The sequence below is a fragment of the Triturus cristatus genome, chromosome 11 (assembly GCF_964204655.1).
Source record: "Triturus cristatus chromosome 11, aTriCri1.1, whole genome shotgun sequence".
Taxonomy (NCBI): domain Eukaryota; kingdom Metazoa; phylum Chordata; class Amphibia; order Caudata; family Salamandridae; genus Triturus; species Triturus cristatus.
Genome location: NC_140594.1, coordinates 315,719,800 through 315,738,624, shown reverse-complemented (window position 1 = coordinate 315,738,624; position 18,825 = coordinate 315,719,800). Strand labels below are relative to the sequence as shown.

General features: G+C 42.4%; 1 protein-coding gene across 1 annotated transcript in view; it reads right to left on the bottom strand.

Annotated features, from left to right (window-relative positions):
* FBXW8 (F-box and WD repeat domain containing 8) overlaps window positions 1-18,825 on the bottom strand; it is a 698,699-nt gene that overhangs the window by 69,505 nt on the left and 610,369 nt on the right. Inside the window, exon 8 of the mRNA XM_085633260.1 lies at window positions 16,433-16,560. Within this exon, the coding sequence (XP_085489386.1) occupies window positions 16,433-16,560 (128 nt within the window). The remainder of the gene's footprint in view (window positions 1-16,432; window positions 16,561-18,825) is intronic.

The following is an 18,825-nucleotide window of genomic DNA, read 5'->3' as shown; positions in this document are numbered from 1 at the left end:
CCACCATCCATGGAGGCTGTTAGTTTAATAGAACGGGGATATAAGATGGCGAGCTGGAATATCGCTGGATGGAATAACAAGATAGAATGTCTAGGATGGTTAGAATTTATAACCCAATTTGATATCCTGTGTCTCCAGGAGACTTGGGCGGCCGAAGATGTCTATCTTGACGGGTATGTTGCCTATAATTGCCATGCCCAGCCATCCAACATGGGGAGAGCCAGCGGTGGAATGGTGATATTGCTTTCTGTGAGGCTACCGGTTCGAGTAAAAATCCACCGGACCGTCGGTCTACACTCTCAGTTGTTGTGGTTACAAAATAGGAATGGGCGAAATGTTTTAGTTATAAACCATTACAACAATGCCTTTAACCACTCAAAAACAGATATGGTTGATGAACTTGAAGCGGAGGTGGAAAGGCTATATGGGTGCAGTGATGTGCCTTTTGATATTTTGTGGGGCGGAGATTTTAACATTCACATGTGCCCATTTGGTGGCAATAGGGTGTGTGGACATGGGGATGAAGTGGGGGAAGATCAGACCCACTTTATACATTCGGTTTATGGGGATTCCCTTAACACTTTTATGCTTACAATGGATTTATGCATTATGTTACCTAGGGTAGACAGTGAGGGTAATTCGGTACCAACCTTTATTGGTAGGAACTGTGCCACGGTTATCGATTACCTCATTGTCTCCACCAGTATTACAGCTCTGTGTTCTTTACCGGTAATAGTAGACCCGGCCCTAAGTGATCATAACTGTTTAACAATGTATCTTTCTTTGTGGGGGGACAAAGAAAAGGCGTTACATGGTGTAGTGACAGATATAGTTCCACATAGACCTAATGGCCCTAGGATTAAATGGGGTAGGCAAAATGAGGAACATTTACTATGTACTATCGTGTCTGCCTGTATAGACGAGGTGGAATGCCGTCTCGAACCCGGAAAGAATAATGTTGATATTCTAGTTAGTTTCGAAATTATTAATAAAAATGTTGCTGAAATTTTAACTGGAAGAAAACCAAAGGGCCCTAGGATTAATGGGGGATGGTTTAACAGAGAATGTACCAAATCCTTACAAAGACTCAAAGCTGCTCTTAAGGGTAAACCCAGAGATAAGGAAGCAGTTAAAACCCTCAGAAGGGAATACACAATTCATCTGAGGGATAGGAAACAGGAACTAAGGGAAGAGGCCTGGAACAATTTGACCAAGGCAGTGGACCTTAAGGATACCAAGCTTTTCTGGTCCACTGTAAATAGTCCCTTCCTCCAAAATGAAGAAGTCCCGGTAATGTCAGCCCAGGTATCTGAGGAACAATGGGTGTCTCATTTTACTAGTATTTTTAACCCCGAAGGACTAACTGTAGGGGGGGATAGTGAAACCATGGCTTTAATCCCCATACCTCTCAATATCTCAGTCTTAGAGGTAGTTGCAGCCATTCGGGCTAGTAAGGGGGGAAAGGCGCCGGGCCCGGACGGGGTACCCGTTGACCTTTATAAAGCCGAGATTTCCATTTGGAGCCCATTGTTAACAAAGGTTTTTAATGCAGCTGCGACGATTGCGGCTCCACAGACCTGGGGGGAATCAATTATTATTCCGGTGTATAAAAAAGGGGAGAGGGGTGAGGCAAAAAACTATCGCCCGATCTCCCTCCTTACTGCTTCCCTAAAAATTATGAGTAGAGTATTACTGAGTCGTCTGGAGGAATGGGCAGAAGATAAAGGGATCCTTGCAGATTCACAGTATGGATTTCGCAAGGGGTTGGGCACTATAGAACAGTGCATTAACCTAGACCTTATTATATGCAAATATACACGAGCCAAACAAGGCTCGTTGTTTCTTTGTTTTGCCGATCTGTCCAGTGCCTTTGACTTGGTTGACCATGGTCTTCTGTGGTCAACCTTGTTGGATATGGGTGCCCCTCAAGATATTATTTATTTCCTGGCCCAACTTTATAGGAACCTAACAGCTAAGATACGATACGGGCAATTGGGGGAGTGTACCCCCAGTGTTAAAATAGGATCCGGAATTAGGCAGGGATGCGTCCTTGCACCTCTCCTTTTCTCCCTTTTTATTAATGCAATTGAGACGGAACTACGGTCCACCAGTGCAGATGCACCGACTGCTGATGGCTTGTCCATCCCAATATTGCTTTATGCGGATGACGCGGTTCTGCTCTCACAAACCCCCTTAGGGTTGCAAAAACTCATGAATAAATTTGCAGATTTTATTAAGGGGAGAAAATTAAAAATTAATAATTCAAAAACTTTTATTATGCCCTGTGGGAAGAAAATTAAGAACCTAAGGCCCTTTACAGTTATGGACCAAACCATAAAAGTGGTGGACAAATTTTGTTATTTGGGTATCACCTTTAATAGTGGGGGGATGTGGACTTCCGAAATGACAAATGTAAGAGCCAAAATGGCCAAGTGCTCTTTTGGCTTATTTAGGTTTGCATCCAAGCTAGGCTCAAGACGGATACCAGACATGTTGTATTTATATCGACATAAATGTGTTGCTCTGGCCCTATATGGTTCAGGAGTGTGGGGCCATTGTAATAACAACATGCTCCAGGTTGAGGAGAACAAATTCATCAAAAAACTCTTTTGTTTACCATCTTCTTCCTCAACAAAGCTGATCCATCAAGAGTCTGGCTTAGAACATCTATCTGACTTGATCAGACTAAGACCCCTGTTAGTATGGAGATCTATTTGGTCGAAGGAACAGACTGGTTTTACAAGAAAGATAATCTCTGATTGTCTTTACTTTGATAAATGTTCCCGCATCCCGTGGCTTAACTATATTATCCGAACATTTGATGATGTTTTTAATTTTAGGGTCTGTGATAACCCTTCTTGTGTTTTAGATATCACGAAGAATGAGATTAAACATGAATTTTTGAGGGTTAGCATGATGAAGCGTAACGCAGCTACTGTCCAGTTCTCCTCACATGTCTTTTATGACAAGTATAATAAGGAAGAAATGGGGCCCCCAGGATACCTTAAATTGGTTACTATCCGTTCCCACCAATTTGTGTTGACAAGACTCCGGATGGGGACTGTTCATTTGCTTGTTGCGTATCCTGTAATGAAGACTTATACTACCGCCCCCTGTCCGTGTGACGGGACTACAAAACAAAGTACGGAGCTTTTTTATTGTTATGCCCTCTTTATCTCCATCTTCGAAAAGTATATCTGAAACCGCTTTTTAAAAAATATAATGTATTCAATATTGTTTCGGCCATGGGGCTTTTATTTGGACTTAATTCACAGGACATCTGTTTTTTTACTGCTGTATATATTTTAAAATCGATAAGTCTGAGGAAAAGCACCATTTTCATGACATGTGATTAATTTAAAACTTGCTGAATCCTCATGTTTTTATACCTATGTATGTATGTACTTTTATGATTATTAATTAATGATCGAATAAAGTTTTTGAATTGAATTGAAACTTAATTTAGCTCATGTATTACCACAATATTACACTTTACTTCTCACTTTGTCTTCTACTAATTTAACAAAGTTAAATAGTTACCTGCCAACATTACACACATGGACAATCCCCTTTACTAGAAGAAAAGTGAATACAGCTTTTCATGGACCTTAATACACAATATGTAAATTATTCATCGAAAAATGAGACCAACAAAATTATTTTGACTCATAACACAGAGAGATGAGCATTACTTCTTGATGGACGGTTCTCATGAATTTAACAAGGCCAGAAAGGAGCCTGCAGTCATCTTCCCCAAAGATTGCCCGGAGTGTATTGCTACAAGCCCAAAGGCCTAATTTCTTATAGATGGTAAAAGGTACAAAAGATGTGAATGCTGGTGAGTTGGGCAGCAACAAAAAACAAGGGCGATGGTTCAATAACCAAAGTTACAAAATCCACAACCACTGCCTCTTTTAATATTTTTTCCAGGGATGCCTTATTTAAACAGGCCTAACCTGTAACACCAGAAGTCAATTTGGACCCCCGAGTAAAAGGATTTACATATTTACATGATATGGCAGCTATTGCCCTGATAGTAAGCAGTTATTACTTAGGGTGACCAGACGTCCCCGTTTTCCCAGGACGGTCCCCGTTTTTGGGGAAGTGTCCCCGTGTCCCGACACTTTTCTCCAAGTGACTCAAATGTCCCTGTTTTCAAACAGTGTCCCCGTTAAACACAGAAATGTCCCTGTTTTTCATTGTTCCTGTTGAGCATGCGCGCGCAAGCTCTCTTTACACTGTTTACGGCATGTGTCATCACTGAGGTGAGCGCTGTAGCAAGATGGGAAATCCTTTGAAGAGAGACATTTTACACGCAGCGCCACCTAGGTCATCGTGCCAGCCAAAGTTTCTACTTTGGATAAAACAATATTTCTTCATCCTGTAGCTTGTATTCATAGTCATACAAACTTTTCAGTAGCCCTTATGCATACCGTGCAAGGATTAATGCATTGCTCATTGCATGTTTTATTCATAACCAATTGATGCATGCTTTGTGTTCTCCATATCAAAGCTGACTTGACCTTTTGACTGACCTTTCAGATCACGGCAAACTGTTTAGCTGGAAAGGATATAAAGGAGCAGGGTTAACGCCTGTGGGAGAGGCGAGCAGGTCTGCTCGAGCTTTTTGCTCAGGTCTTCACACTATTGCATTATGAGATGATACCAATGGCTAGAGTGCACTATACATACCCCAGTAAGGTAACATGACATCTCAGCAGTGACTACGCAAATGTGGGAGGACAGTGTGGTCGGCCAACCTTTGCCACCCTTAAGACCCTAAGGCAGTAATACCTGGAGAGAAGTTTTTTTTTGTACATTGGTCCATGGCTGCCATTTGGCAATTTAGCATTCCGCAGTTTACCTCCCATGCTTTTCTGTCATGAACAACTAAGCAACATCGGTGAGTTGTACTTTATGTGGTGCTGACGTGCAGCTATAGAAAAGAGCATTGATAAAGCTAGTAAATCTGGCGTTTGCTAACCTGTGATGTTTTATTGATTTTTGGCAAATATATGCTATAGTCCTTAAAAGTGTAAATGTAATAAATAGTACTAATGCTACTGTGTGAAGGAGAGGGTTGCCAATAAAAGACCGCAGATTTGTTGTCTGTAATGCTTCATCTCGGTCTGTGGAGGGAGCTGTAATTGTAGTCCTTTTTCTATGTCTATGACAGCTGTCAAATAGTCCTACTTTTATGTCGATGGTTACTGCAAACCGTAGTCCTACTTCTATGTCTATGACCTGTCCCCGTTTTTTGTTTTGAGAATCTGGTCACCCTACTATTACTACCACACTGAGATTACGACTTTTGAATTTATTTAACTTGTCAACAAACCTGAGGGCCTTTATCTTTTGCATAAGGGACCTTTTAAATTGAGAGTATGAGACCTTCAGGTACATATCTCCTGTTGGGTGCGTGCCATATTGAAAGTTTCAGTCAATGTATTATTGGATATAGGATTGCAATGTCTGCCAGAGTTTTAGTCTTAATGACAACCCTCCCCCTCCACACCCCACCACACCCCATCCCACATCTGCAATACTTGCTCATAACCAAAATCTCTAAGGTCACTACAAAGCAACAGGGACTGATTAGAAAGTCGAAATCCTAGTTTAATTTCAGCTTGACTGGAGGTTGCTGGTAGGCCAAAGAGTGACTTGAGCTTGCTGGTAGGCCAAAGAGTGACTGGAGCTTGCTTGTAGGCCAAAGAGTGCATGGAGCTTGCCTGTAGGACAAAGAGTGACTGGAGCTGGATGGTAGGCCAAAGAGTGACTGGTGTGTGCTGGTAGGCCAAAGAGTGACTGGTGTGTGCTGGTAGGCCAAAGAGTGACTGGAGTGTGCTGGCAGGACAAAGAGTGACTGGAGTGTGCTGACAGGCTAAAGAGTGACTGGAGCTTGCTGGTAGGCCAAAGAGTGACTGGAGCTTGCTGGTAGGCCAAAGAGTGACTGGAGCTTGCTTGTAGGCCAAAGAGTGCCTGGAGCTTGCTTGTAGGCCAAAGAGTGCCTGGAGCTTGCGTGTAGGCCAAAGAGTGCCTGGAGCTTGCTTGTAGGACAAAGAGGGACTGTAGCTGGATGGTAGGCCAAAGAGTGACTGGAGTGTGCTGGCAGGCCAAAGAGTGCCTGGAGCTTGCTTGAAGGCCAAAGAGTGCCTGGTGCTTGCTTGAAGGCCAAAGAGTGCCTGGAGCTTGCTTGAAGGCCAAAGAGTGCCTGAAGCTGGATGGTAGGACAACGAGTGATTGGAGCTTGCTTGTAGGCCAAAGAGTGCCTGGTGCTTGCTTGAAGGCCAAAGAGGGCCTGGAGCTTGCTTGAAGGCCAAAGAGTGCCTGGAGCTGGATGGTAGGCCAAAGAGTGACTGGAGTTTGCTGACAGGCTAAAGAGTGACCGGAGGTTGCTGGTAGGCCAAAGAGTGACTGGAGCTTGCTGGTAGGCAAAAGAGTGACTGGAGCTTGCTTGTAGGCCAAAGAGTGCCTGGAGCTTGCTTGTAGGACAAAGAGTGACTGGAGCTGGATGGTAGGCCAAAGAGTGACTGGAGTTTGCTGACAGGCTAAAGGGTGACTGGAGTTTGCTGACAGGCTAAAGGGTGACTGGAGTTTGCTGACAGGCTAAAGGGTGACTGGAGCTTGCTGGTAGGCCAAAGAGTGACTGGAGCTTGCTTGTAGGCCAAAGAGTGCCTGGAGCTTGCTTGTAGGACAAAGAGTGACTGGAGCTGGATGGTAAGCCAAAGAGTGACCGGAGTGTGCTGGCAGGCCAAAGAGTGATTGGAGCTTGATGGGAGGCCACAGAGTGCCTGGACCTTGCTTGTAGGCCAAAGAGTTTGCTTTGAGTGCGGTCCAGCTATGGCCCAAAGTTCCCAAGAAAGGCCCCCAGTCCGTATTTTAAAGCAGGGGAGAGCTGGGATTCTATGACCTTAAACAGTGATTTGAAAGACAGGCCCGGCATACGTTATTATACTAATTTCATAGCAAGCTAAGCAATGTGGACTCGGAGGTTAGATTAGCTACATGTGCATGATGTGATCCTTTCTCATTGCTTATCAGTGAACCATTCAACTATTTACTTGGGTTATCTGTAGATCTCTAGTGATTGTGCCTTCACTGTGCCTTTGGGTGGACACTGCTTATGCATTTCCTTTGGGATGCAAATTCAGCAGTTATGGGTGGACTGCAGAGACCTTCTACTGAGTTATTTTTTGGATTTCCAGGATTGCTCCTTAAGTGCTTCTGGCTCGAGCCCTTTCACAAATAGGCTGTTGCATTAATGTACTATCCAGAGAGCTGCACCAAAATCCCATAGACAACTTGGTTGTCGCATTAACGTTTTGCACTAGCTGCACCACTAACAAGAAGCGGATAGCACAACGGCCATGCTCTATGACTAGATATGTAAAATAAATACTGCATAAAGTATACTTATTTCCTCACACATACGTCTATAAACAATGGGCCAATTCACAAAGGGCCTCTCCACTTGTGGCGGGGGCCCCTGCACTCGTGTCGGCCTCTCTGTACTGCAGTCATCATTGCTGAGGTCCCGCCATGAGTGTCGTGCCACCTGCCACAAGTGCGCCCCCTACTACGAGTACGGAGGCCCTTTTCTGAATTAGGCCTGAAATGTCCACACTAGTGTTTACAGAGGTATGTCTGAGTAAATAGGTATGCTTTATGCAGCATTTTGTAGTAGTGCATAGTAGTTGCGGTAAGTTTGCAGTGACACGCCAGACCCAAGGTACAAAGGTCATTCTATAACCACACACATCTACACTCCATACACACATGTCCACCAATAATCAAATTGAGTTTTCTACAATTCCACAATAGGGGCAATTGCGCACTATACAAATGGCAGATAACATAGCACAACATAAAAAGAAAGGAATGTCATGAGATTTGATGTAGTGTGGATCAATATCCACTAGATCTGAGTCAGGCAAAGTTAGGCACATGGAGGGCCCACTCACAAAGTTTTTGCGTACCTAAATGCCACGTACTTGCGCAGAAATACCCCTCATCACCAATAGGCTACTATATTGGCTCTATCCATGCATAGTTGCATGATGGGAGGGTTCTTTCTCCTAGGTGGTCATGCAGAAATGGAACCTTCTTGCCTGTTGTCTCTTTGAGGAAAGAACCCAAACACCAAGGAGAGGGTCCTGAATATGACCAATATGATGACTATTGTTGATGACTGGACACATATCCTTTGTGTGTCATTCCAGTGAAAATAATGATGATCACTGATATGTTTTGTGTATTCTCAAATATGTAAATGTTTATTTTTGAGACTAATAGAAGCAACAGTAATTTAGACAGGCCTGTAACATCCAGATGCATTTTTAGGACACAAAGAGTACACATCAGTTAATCTCTGTTTTTAACTATATCGAAGGGAGACGTCCTTAGATTTCACTTGTGCCCACCTTCATACATTCTTAGTTTTACATAAGTGAATAAACCATGACAGAAAAGTCCAGAGGCATGTCTACTAAAAGTTCATGCAATGCAGCACAGCAAGCAAAGCAGCTTCACTGCGTGAACAGGAGAGAGCTGAACAGCACCATGTCTGCTAAGATATTGCGCTCTTTAGGTTTCAATGCAGCTAGGGTTTGCGGAGGCATTCTCCTCCGCACAATGCCGAATTTGCTGAAACTTATATGGGTTAACAGCGGCAAACCATGGAATAACAATTTAATATTATGGAAGGACATTGTGCTGGTCTCAAATGCCTCGGACAGTGTGTAAAATATCAACATCACTCTGACCGACATGAAATTGATTTCTAGAGGCAAATAAGAGGTAAGAAAGACTCTGTGAAAAGTGAATGTTAGCAGATAAGGACAGAGTGGACAATAAAAAGCATTGCATTATGGACATTGTGGTCAATGAACCTAAATGAATTGTGGAAATCGTATCCAGTGGAATACTTTATGTTGTTGTAATTCAGCTGCTGATGTAGTAAGGAAATCTGCAGTGTGTGAATTATCTGGCAGAGCACAGTGCCATTTTACAGGGAATTTTACAAATATCCAATCAAACTCCTTTCTTTAGGTTCATGCACTTTTAAGTTTAAAAAAGCAACTGACCACTCCGTATTGACATGTGATCAAGACCCAGTGTGGGGTCGAAACACGTCATGGATGATTTAAAGGAGTATCTGGTGCAATAAAATATTTTATGCCTGATTATCGGATTGAGCAGCTCCCTTACACATTCTTGAACTATAGGTACGTTTCCTTGGAAATATTTGTTGTGATACCTGCATATGAGCCCTCACCCGTGAGGCTGTTTGTTCTTAGCATCACTTTTTGGGTCAATATATATATATAATTGCCCCTCATTTATATATATATTGCTTATTGCCCCTAAACTCAACCAGCCCTAAACCCTAAATATACTCTTGCACCCAATAACTTTACCCACCCCAATACCCTAAAAGCACCCTTACCACTCAATACCATTACCCACCCCTTAACCCTAAAATCACCCTTTGCACGCCATACCCTTACCCACTTCTACACCCTAAAAGCATCCTTACTACCCAATACCCATAAACCTATGCATAAATCCTAAAAATACCCTTCCCACCCAATTCTTTCTATCGATATGCAGCGTGTAAAAACAGCGGTCATTCAGAGGAGCAGTGCCCCATGCCCATTGGTCGATTAAATCGAGCGCCAACATAAGCAAATCGTTTAAGATTGCTTCTGCTTAATGGCAACTTTGGATATTTACCAAACATACTGAATACATTATTGTTCCGGTACCCACAAACTTGGAATCTTGCAGAGATATAAAGAAGCTTCTGGCACATGATTCATGCGTGACCAGTCTTATGGGGCAAATGTAACTCTCCTTTCACCGTCCTGAAGATGGTCTAACGGACTCATGCCAACAAGACCGAAACGTCGACAAGCTCATCTATTTTCTTTAATACTTCAGTTTCAAAGGAATTGTTTTCTATGTCATTAGATTCTTTCTCTGTCATATGATTTTTTGAAATAGATCAGATCACATATGATTTGAAGGTTGCAATTTTTTGTATATTGTCTGTTTTCCTCTGTCATTGTGTTCCTATTATCACAATTTGTACCCCATTTATTTTTTGGTAACTTTCATTAAATGAACAAGATACTTTTTGGAAATCTACACCCATGTTCTCAAAATGTTTTTGATATAATAAGTTAGATTTAAATGAGCAAATTGATGTTTCTGATTTTTCCAAGGTCAGTAACTAGACTATTATAAATGAAATCCCTTGTAGGCACAGTTACTCTTTCTTATTTGTATGGAATAACGGCACCAACTCGGCTTTGGACGGTCAGGGGGACAAAGTCCAGCCCAGTCGAGGTCCAGCGAAGTTCAAGGTGTCCAGATGGTCGAATGTCAGTGGTTTCTTCTTGTAGAATCTTGTCCACATAAAATCTAATGTCCTGTAGCCAGGTAACCCATTTTATACCCACGGGAGAGGGTTGGACAGATTCAGGGGACCCTCCTAGGGGAGGGGCAGGACAGAGGGCAGGTTACACCGATGTCCTTTGTCCAGTTTCGCGCCAGAGCAGGAGCCAATGGCTCCCAGAACTGGTTTGATCTGGAGTATGTCCAGGGACACCAAATGTGCCCCCAGTGCAGTCTTTCAGGCACTCTCAGAGTGTACCCACCCAGTCCCAATACACTAAACCCTGTCTGGGTGGTGGTCACACCTCCCAGTGACAGGATACCTATTGTGCTGCCTTCCTCTGCTCGAGCGTGGCTCAGCAGCAGGAGAGCAGAAATGTGTCTCTTGCTGGCAGCATCCATTTTGTGCTGTCCGGGTCGAGAAGGATGGCATCGGGTAGACCGGTGACCCCACGAAGCTCGCTTCAGAAGGGTGGAATCATGCCTCCCACACCAATTACTGGTGTGGAGGTATGATTCCAAGGTGTTTGATACCAAACACGATATGTTTCTATGCAGCCGTTTGAGACAGCATTTACAGCGACGTTATAATGCACCTCTACCTATATGTCCAGCTGAGTCACAGACAACCCGGGAGAATGGTCTCCGAAGGCTGCAGAGGGGCTCTGCTCATGCAGGGGCACCCTCTCACATAAAACCCAGCACCCTGCCTTCAGGATTGATAAGGCCTGCTATAGGGGTAGCTTATACGTTTTAAGTGTAGTGACCATTAGATATAGTGAACCTATATCTAAAGTAAATGGTGCAAGCACCATCTTACACAGGCTGCAGTAGCAGACCTAGAGTTCCATTATGCATGGCCTCTCATGGGTGGCATAATACATGCTTCAGCCCATGGGAGGCCTCTGGGGTACCTATGCCCTGAGTACATGGTGTACCATATACTAGGGACTTATAAGGGTACCCCAGCATCCAATCTGGTGTGTACCAAAGTACATGTATGTCAATTTAAGGGAGAAAGCAGATAGGCTGGGGTCCTGATTAGCAGGATCCCAGCCAGATTAGTCAAAAACAGTGAGACATCAAGCAAAAAGTGGGGGTAACCATAAGCAGATCCTACTTTCCTACATAAATAAATTAAGCATTTTCACTTACCTGATATATACGTACATTTTCGTTGTAAAGGCATGTGTGGTAAAGGTACATGCATGGTAAACATTTGCGTGGTAAAGGCATTGCATGACTGGTGGTAAACGTGTTGCGTGGTAAATGTTGTTTCTCCCTGCCATGTAATCTCTTCTTAAACTATGCATGGCTGTGACGACTAATGGTGAGTGCCCAAACACCTTAAATAGAAGTCATAAGACTCTTTTATGATGTTATCACACCTATACAAAGCCTGAAGGCTTCTTGAAGCCTTTGGCAAAAGCATGGAGAAGAGAATTTTAATTAGCAAAATTTTGCCTGTCCAATTGCGTGTGGCACTTGAAAAAACGGAGGAATTAGCACTGATCTATCATACAATCAGGAAAAGTTTTACTGATTTTAAGAAAATAGTTGGAATCAACATAATTTAAATAATGCTGGGAGGAGCAGAAAAGCACAGTTCTAATGCATTCCTCAAATGAAACGTCAAACCAGTTCAAACAACTACAACAAACATATCATCTCTGGATAGAAATTAATAGGTTAAGAGAACTCAATCAAAGGTCATACTATTTTATACATAGAATTGAAGACTATTTCAAAGAGTCCATTTATTTAACATTTATGTTTTTTTGCTTTTCATTTTGATTTGAGCAGAGAATTAAGCGGATAAATATTAAACACAAGTGAAATGCAATATTATAGAGTTATAAAACAGATTTTTGTATATCGCCTACCAAAGAGTGCAATTGTGGGCTTATCAAAAATGTACAGTGGGATTAAAGCCTTACTATTGGTTGGTTTTATTGTCACTATAATGTCCTTACTTGTTATTCAATGCCTTCACCTTCTTCGGTTGTGAAGGTTTGTGAAGTCCTAAACTGGCAGCTGCTAGAGCTTCAAAAGATTAAAACAAATAGCAGAGGAACCGTGTTCATTAGAAATGTCAATATCTCACTTGGACAACTGAAATGCCCAAGTGTTAATTTACCCAGGTTTATTAATGAATATTAAATAATGTTTTTGGAAATCCTATGCTCATGCTCCCACTGAGAGAAAATGTACAAACATATGACCCACACACATGCTCAATAGGTTTTCCAACAATCCATTTTGCTCATGAACCCAGTATTAAATTTCTTTATTTTGAATTACGACCCGATCTGGAACAAGAATTTTATCAACAAATAAATTAAGAGAGTGCTCCCTTCAAAACAGCATGCTCATCCCTCTGTACCCACCTACATCCGTCTGGTACCCAACCATATGACAAGGCCTAGCCTCAAAACAGGTGGCGCTTACTTGTTCCTTTAATAGAACAAATAAAGATATTCATTAAAAATCTTAACTATCCAAGTGAGAACCCCTCAATGGGTTCCTATTACAGCATTAGAGGAACTAAGGGTCTGATGAGTTTTTGGTCGATATAAGAAAAACCTCTAGTTCATTGGAGGGTTCTCTGCCACTGGTCTATGCCCGACAGAATTACTTATGTCATATTGTCCGCAAGCAGGAAGTTATTACATGTCAAGAGTATCTACTGAGGCAAATATTCTGAAAGAAGATCAACACCGCCTCCACAAATCTAAGGATTTTACAGTGCTTCTGAATTGCTAGACGTCATAGCCCAGGATAAAGTCATATTGCCATCAACTTCTGGTTCATCGTCACGCTGACTTTGGCGATAAAAAGACACTTCTAGAAGTTCAGCAGAAAATCAAGGAGGGGTCAAGGGAAGCTTGTGTTACACCTAAAACAAAAGCGAATGGCTCTACCCGTTCCTTTGCCACAAGGTGTGCTTTAAACTCAATGATGCAATCCAGTTTGCCTTTTTCATTCTTCAGTGTTCCAGTTTGGCTGTGACTTTACCTTGTAGTATTTAGTACCTGTGTTTCTAATAACAGGATCACTGTCACTTCATCTCAGTACATTTAGAGACTTGCCTTTTTTTAGGAAGAACATATTTGTTGAAAACTATTTCAATGAAAGTCAGATTTTGAGATATATTTTCATTGAAATTCAAATGTCAATGACAGCTGTTTGAGTGAACACATCCTCCGCAAAAAGCAGTTTTGATCTTACCGTTTGAAATAGTTTTCTACATTTTAAAATATTTTCCTAACCCAAACTGTTATTCTTATCTTTGATCCTACCTCAGTCCCTAACCCCAATCATAAGTTTGACTCATCCAAGTTGTGTTCCTAACTATAACTATAACTTTGACCCCACCACTACTAACCTAAAGCCCAACTTGTTTCTAAACCGAATTACAAATCAAACCTTTACAGAACCCCAGCGCTTACCCGAAACTTCACACTAATTGTTACCCTGACCTTCATTGTATCTTTGGTGCCAACTCTAACCTAATCCTGACCAAACACTAATGTTAACCCTAACTCGGACCATAATCATTACGTGGACTGTAGCCAAACTCTATATGCTGAACCTTATACTAGCAGTAACCTGACCTTATTCAAGACCCTAAACCTTTCTCTTGCTATACTCCTTACCTAACTTTGGGCCGGATTTAGATTTCGGCAGACAGGTTACTCTGTCACAACGGTGAAGGATATCCCGTCCGCGGAAATATAAATCCCATAATATCCCATAACGATACATCAGAGACTAAAGTTTACGTCTTGCTTTTGTCCTCTTGTTTTTGTGCAAATTCTACATATGGGTAAGAAGCAAGTGGTCAGATCCAATATTTGTTTCTTTAGTAGGCCTGTCATGGTAGGCTGGTTCAATTTGGATAGGCTACTATGAGGCAATCTGTGCAAATGTGTTATTGGACAATAACCCCTATTTAGACAATACAGTTCCTCAGGTTTCAATAAACCATATTAAGTGAAATGACGAGGCATGGCTCAAAGTGTGTTTCTCATTCAATTTGAAGAAGTGACTCAAAGAGTGTAAATATGGTGCTGGGGGCTGTAATTGTACTACAAAGGTAGGGTCATTGGAGAGGATTGCCTATGAAGAGAAGAGAGGGGCAGATTTCTCACACGCAGATACACTTAACAATAGAGTTATACAGAATTGGAAAAATGCACAGAACAAATAATGTTTGTCTAACGTTTAATACCAATGGGTATTGGTATCCAGGGACAAACTCCTGCCCATCTCTGCTCCGGTTTCTCCAACTTGGTAAAGCTCATTCTATAACTGGTATAAAATTAGGGCTATCCCTGTCCATCTTACCCTCCACTCACGGAACTCTAGAGATTATTCACACTTCCATCCAACTAACTACTCTGTACCATGGTTTTCTTCACTCTCCCTCAGTGGCACTCTACTTGCAGGTGCAGAGGGTATCTGACATATACCTAACACTATAATATTTGAGGTCACCTCCACCCATAGACGCCTCATTCATACTAAATACTTTCAAGAATGTCTTCCTCCTAGAGTCAACATCTACTCACTGATGCACATGGTATTTACGACTTTCCTTCTGGGATATGCATGCTCATTCCGTAATCTCTTGAGTCTCACTTTACTCTTGGGTACAGGCTATATAATCACTGGTATCTACTCCTACTTAGTCATACTCTCCACCTTATTCTTTCTGGAGTCTTCCCCTTTCTGATCCACACTCTATTTGTATGTATAGACAGCATATTCTCTGGTGTCTCCTCCTGCCCAAGCTGCATTGGTTACTGTGTACTTTCTGAAGTCTAGTCTCAGAGTCTCAGTCTGTTTATAGGTGCAGAGGTTATCTTATTAGGCTTTCTCTTCTGGCCTCTCATCTCCCTGAAGGACTGAGGACACAGCTTCAACCCTGTCTCCCACACTAGCAAAGGAGTTTGGGTGCATAGCTATTTTCCTGGATCCCACACTAGCACAAGATTTTGGGGACAAAGCTCCATTCTTGGGTCTCGCTCAAGCGAAAGGTACTGGGGACACAGCACCATCGATGCACTCCATACTAGCAAAATGGACTGGGACACAGCTCTCTTCCAGTCTCATACAAAAGCAAATTGGTTATAGGCCAATTCTGTGGAGAAGACTATAACAGGAAACATATTAAATGGTCCTCTGCCCACTCTTCCATGTAAAGTTAGCTGAGAATCCAGGCAACTCTCCCTTCTCACTTCAAAGCAGCTTCCCCTTCTTGTGTATTCGGACTGGCTTTTATACAGGAGACTACTGGCTGCCATCACTAAGAACGTCTGATTTGAGAGGCGCCTCAAGGATCTCTGGCTGGTAAGTGAGTATCAAAAATGTGCCAGATTGCTTTGTATTCAATGTACTTAACGGAGAGTCTAAAATGTCTTAAATAAATTTTCTTTAAAGAAATTCTTAAGTATGGATTTTTCACACTTGCGGCGTTTGCGGGTTCACCTGATTTGCTCTTCAGCTCAGTTTTCCTATACAAGTAGAACACTTATGAAGGGAGACGTCTTTTTTTAAATTAAGTACTGGTAGCCCGGGATAAAACAATCAGACGTTCTACAGTCAACCCCTCACAGGTAAATATGTTTTAGATTTCACCCTGACATGAATAGTAGGTCAAGACAGACTGAAACTTAGTAAAACTAACTTCACTATGTCAAGAGAGAAATGTATGACTTAATAAAGATGGGGACACCTAGCTATATGTTCTGGGCTTCTATCTTTAAGTAAAATAATTGCTCACAGGAACCCTAGGTTAAACATAAAACTCAAATTCATCTTTAACATTTTTTAAATGTTTGAAATGTAGCATTTTAGGAAGGTAAATGTTAGACCCTCATATGTCAACTGGTATCTCTCTGCCTCCTATTTCACTGCTGTTATGGCAGCATAACATACACCCTTGATCATTTGGAGTCTAATTTAGTCTTGTGATTTCCTTGAACAACTTAGGAGATATACTATGACACCCATCACAGTATCCGCTTGCACTTACCTCCTGTCCTTATTCCCTGTGACCAACATGTTTGGAGGGCTGTCCTTCATACTTATGCAGGTGAAGTCTCCAGCAGAGTTCCCCAGTGTTGTTAACCTTTGCCCTGTCTGTAGACTGTACACAAGGATCTATTAGAGGAAAACGGGAGAATCAGCACTGTCTGAAATAATCTTCTATCTGATCTTTCACCAAATATTGTTACTTTAATATGGATGAGAAACATACAATAAGGAGTGTAATGGGCATATAAGTAGAGTGAAAATTTGCTGGGGAATGAGATATTTCATTTCAGACCCAAATCACATGGCATACCTATGATGGACCCTCATTTTGTAAAATATGTACTTTGAAAAAACTCATCACAGAACATACAAACAACATATATGACACGCTTCTGATTGTATCTTTCTATCTAGCTACACAGCTATTTATAAAGCCCAATATTGGCACAGAGATGTATTTTATTGAACTTGTGGTAAGTTAAGACTAGCCTGCGAAAAGAAGTGTTTACAAATCCTAAGTGTTATACCGGACAGCCTTAGGAGTGTCTTCGCCCAAACATTTTGCCTTCTCCCATTCCGTTTTGCTGAAATTCATTTTGGTTGGCTTTAGGTCTCTGTGCACTTTACCACTGCTAACCACTCCTAAAGTGTCTGTGATCACTGCTTGAAACATGGTAAAATTGGTTTACACCCAATTGGCAGATTTAAATTACTTATAAATCCCTAGTAAAGTGGTACTACCTATATCCAGGGCCTGCAGCACTTATTGTGCCACTCACTTAGCTAGGCCTTATAAAACAGGTCTCAGGCCTGCCATTGCAGCCTGTGTGCAGTTGTAAACTGCCATTTCGACTTTGCCAGGCCTAAACCTTTCTTTTTAATACATAGATTCACCCGTAGGGTAGGCCCTGGACAGCCCAAAGGGCAGGGTGCAGTGTATTGAGGACTGCAAAAGTGTGCTGTTTCAGGTCCACTTTAACAAAATAAATTCACCTTCTAGGGTCTATTTGATCTATTGACACCTGGGTCCAGTCTGACGATTTAAAGAGTCGCTAATAGACTGTATATCGCCATTGGTATTGAAACTGGCCAATTTTAATATTATGGCAACCTTACATTACACTTTGATCAGACGGAAGACAGCTGCGTTCACAATTTTATTAATGATCTGAAAGCCATTCAACTGACTCAACTAGTATAAAGTCTCATGTATGCTGCAGCCATCTCATGGATTGTGTTCTTTACAACCTATCCAACCTTCCCATATCCACTCCCATTCCTGTGGCGTGGTCAGACCACTGCATGGTGTCTATGAGTTTGAATATTCTAATGGGCGCGGAGATAGCTAGTGCCAATCCCATTATGAGAAGGCAATGGCATAAACTGGAGTCTACGAATTTTGGAAACCATATTCAGGCGAATACTCCTTAAATGGATTCCAACATCAAGGTAGCTGAACTCAAGACGTAGGTCTGGCTCACCTCAGCCTTGGATGCCTTAATGCCTGCCCATTTGGGCTAGGTGAAGAAGAGACCTTCGGCCTCTTGGTTTAATGATATAATACAAAAATAACAGTAGATGGACAGAATGCAGAACAATGTCATACATTCACCCCAGTACAGAGATCCGGGCCTAAATCCATCGTTTTTTTGCTCACCATGCCACTCTAGTTTGAACCCGGTCATATGCAAATCAGTCTTGACCCTGTGCCTCATGGTAACAGTCCAGCCCGAACTGCCAAGCCAGGTCCTCCCTGAACTGGAAACAAGCATCCTAGGTGCGGTTTCGGGGTTTCACCCCTCTTCAGCCAGGATAGCTTGATTCCAGTGGCATGGAGAGCACGGGACCCACGTTTGGGCATACCCGTCCCACTCGGGGTGACAAATGCAAAAACAACAGTTGATGGACAGAATGCAGAACAATGTCATACATTCACCCCAGTACAGAGATCTGGGCCTAAATCCATCGTTTTTTTGCTCACCATGCCATTCCAGTTTGAACCCAGGCATATGCAAATCAGTCATGACCCTGTGTCTCATGGGAACAGTCCAGCCCGGACTGCCAAGCCAGGTCCTCCCTGGACTGGAAACAAGCATCCTAGGACCGGTTTCGGACAAATGCCCAGACGTGGGTCCCTTGCTCACTTTGCCACTGGATTCAAGCTAGCCTGGCTGATGACGGCTGATTAGCCAGAAACTGGTCCCAGGATGCTTGCTTCCGGTCCAGGGAAGACATGGCTTGGCAGTTCGGGCTGGACTGTTCCCATGAGGCACTGGGTCAGACTGATTTGCATATGGCCATGTCTGAACTGGGGTGGCGGAGTGAGCTAAAGAATGATGATGGATTAAACCCAGATCAGTTGACTGGGGGTGAGTGCTTACATTGTTCAAC